Raw genomic sequence first — 782 nt, 5'->3', positions numbered from 1 at the left:
GATCCTGAGGATTTGATGTATATTAGATACGACCTGGCTGTAGATTAGCAGACCAAATGTAAGATTGGTATCAATACCAATATGGCTACAGGTAGCTGCTTAACACTCAAGTTCATTAGTGATCAATCAAAGTGTGTTTAAAGTTTAATGCTAAGCTACTTATTGCCATTCTTCTTTGCCTTATTTGATAAGCCCTTGACTCCACGTTTGCATTGAAACTATGCATACCCGGCGTCGGGATCTTAGCAGGACCAACCATGCAATTAAATGAGCTCATTCTCTGAGATGCTACGCATGTGCTCACGCTGTACGACGACTGGATCTACGTCCGGCTGACAATCATCGTGAGCATCACTCATTGGACGATTAGTATTCTTCTCTTCTTTTAAGTTATAGCCTGGTTTGCCGCCTTGCCCTTCTTTTGACCACCTGGTGTCAGCCTTACCATATAAATTTGGTCAACGACGTGTACGGTGCGGTGCGCACATAGGTATTGCGAGCAACGCGATGTCGTTCGGCCTTGATTCTCCTGTGAAGGTGTCAATGTAATCAATATTTTCTGCTTCAGCTTGCAGCTCGTCAAGAAAATTTTCTATCTTTTCGCGCTGCTGACGAAAAGATTCCTAACTCGCCTCCACCTCCGCATCGTCATTACTTTCTTCAATAGCTACTGCTTTCTTTTGTATCAATCTCGCCTTCTCTTCTTGCTCAGCAACGTGACCCAATGCTTCCGTACGCAAGCGACGATCTTCGTCATCCTGATCAGCGTATTTTTTCTTCAT

General features: G+C 44.0%; 1 protein-coding gene across 1 annotated transcript; it reads right to left on the bottom strand.

Moving 5' to 3' along the window:
- Positions 1-263: 263 nt before the first annotated feature.
- Positions 264-782, bottom strand: PHALS_00171 (uncharacterized protein; the record flags this gene model as incomplete). Its single annotated transcript, XM_024728669.1, has 3 exons — positions 264-429; positions 487-608; positions 639-782. 3 exons carry the CDS (start codon positions 780-782, stop codon positions 264-266), a joined length of 432 nt encoding a protein of 143 aa, XP_024572211.1.

This window comes from Plasmopara halstedii, assembly GCF_900000015.1.
Source record: "Plasmopara halstedii genome assembly, contig: Scaffold_110, whole genome shotgun sequence".
NCBI lineage: Eukaryota > Oomycota > Peronosporomycetes > Peronosporales > Peronosporaceae > Plasmopara > Plasmopara halstedii.
Note: the sequence above shows the minus strand (reverse complement) of the source record. Positions and strands in the feature narration are given on the sequence as shown.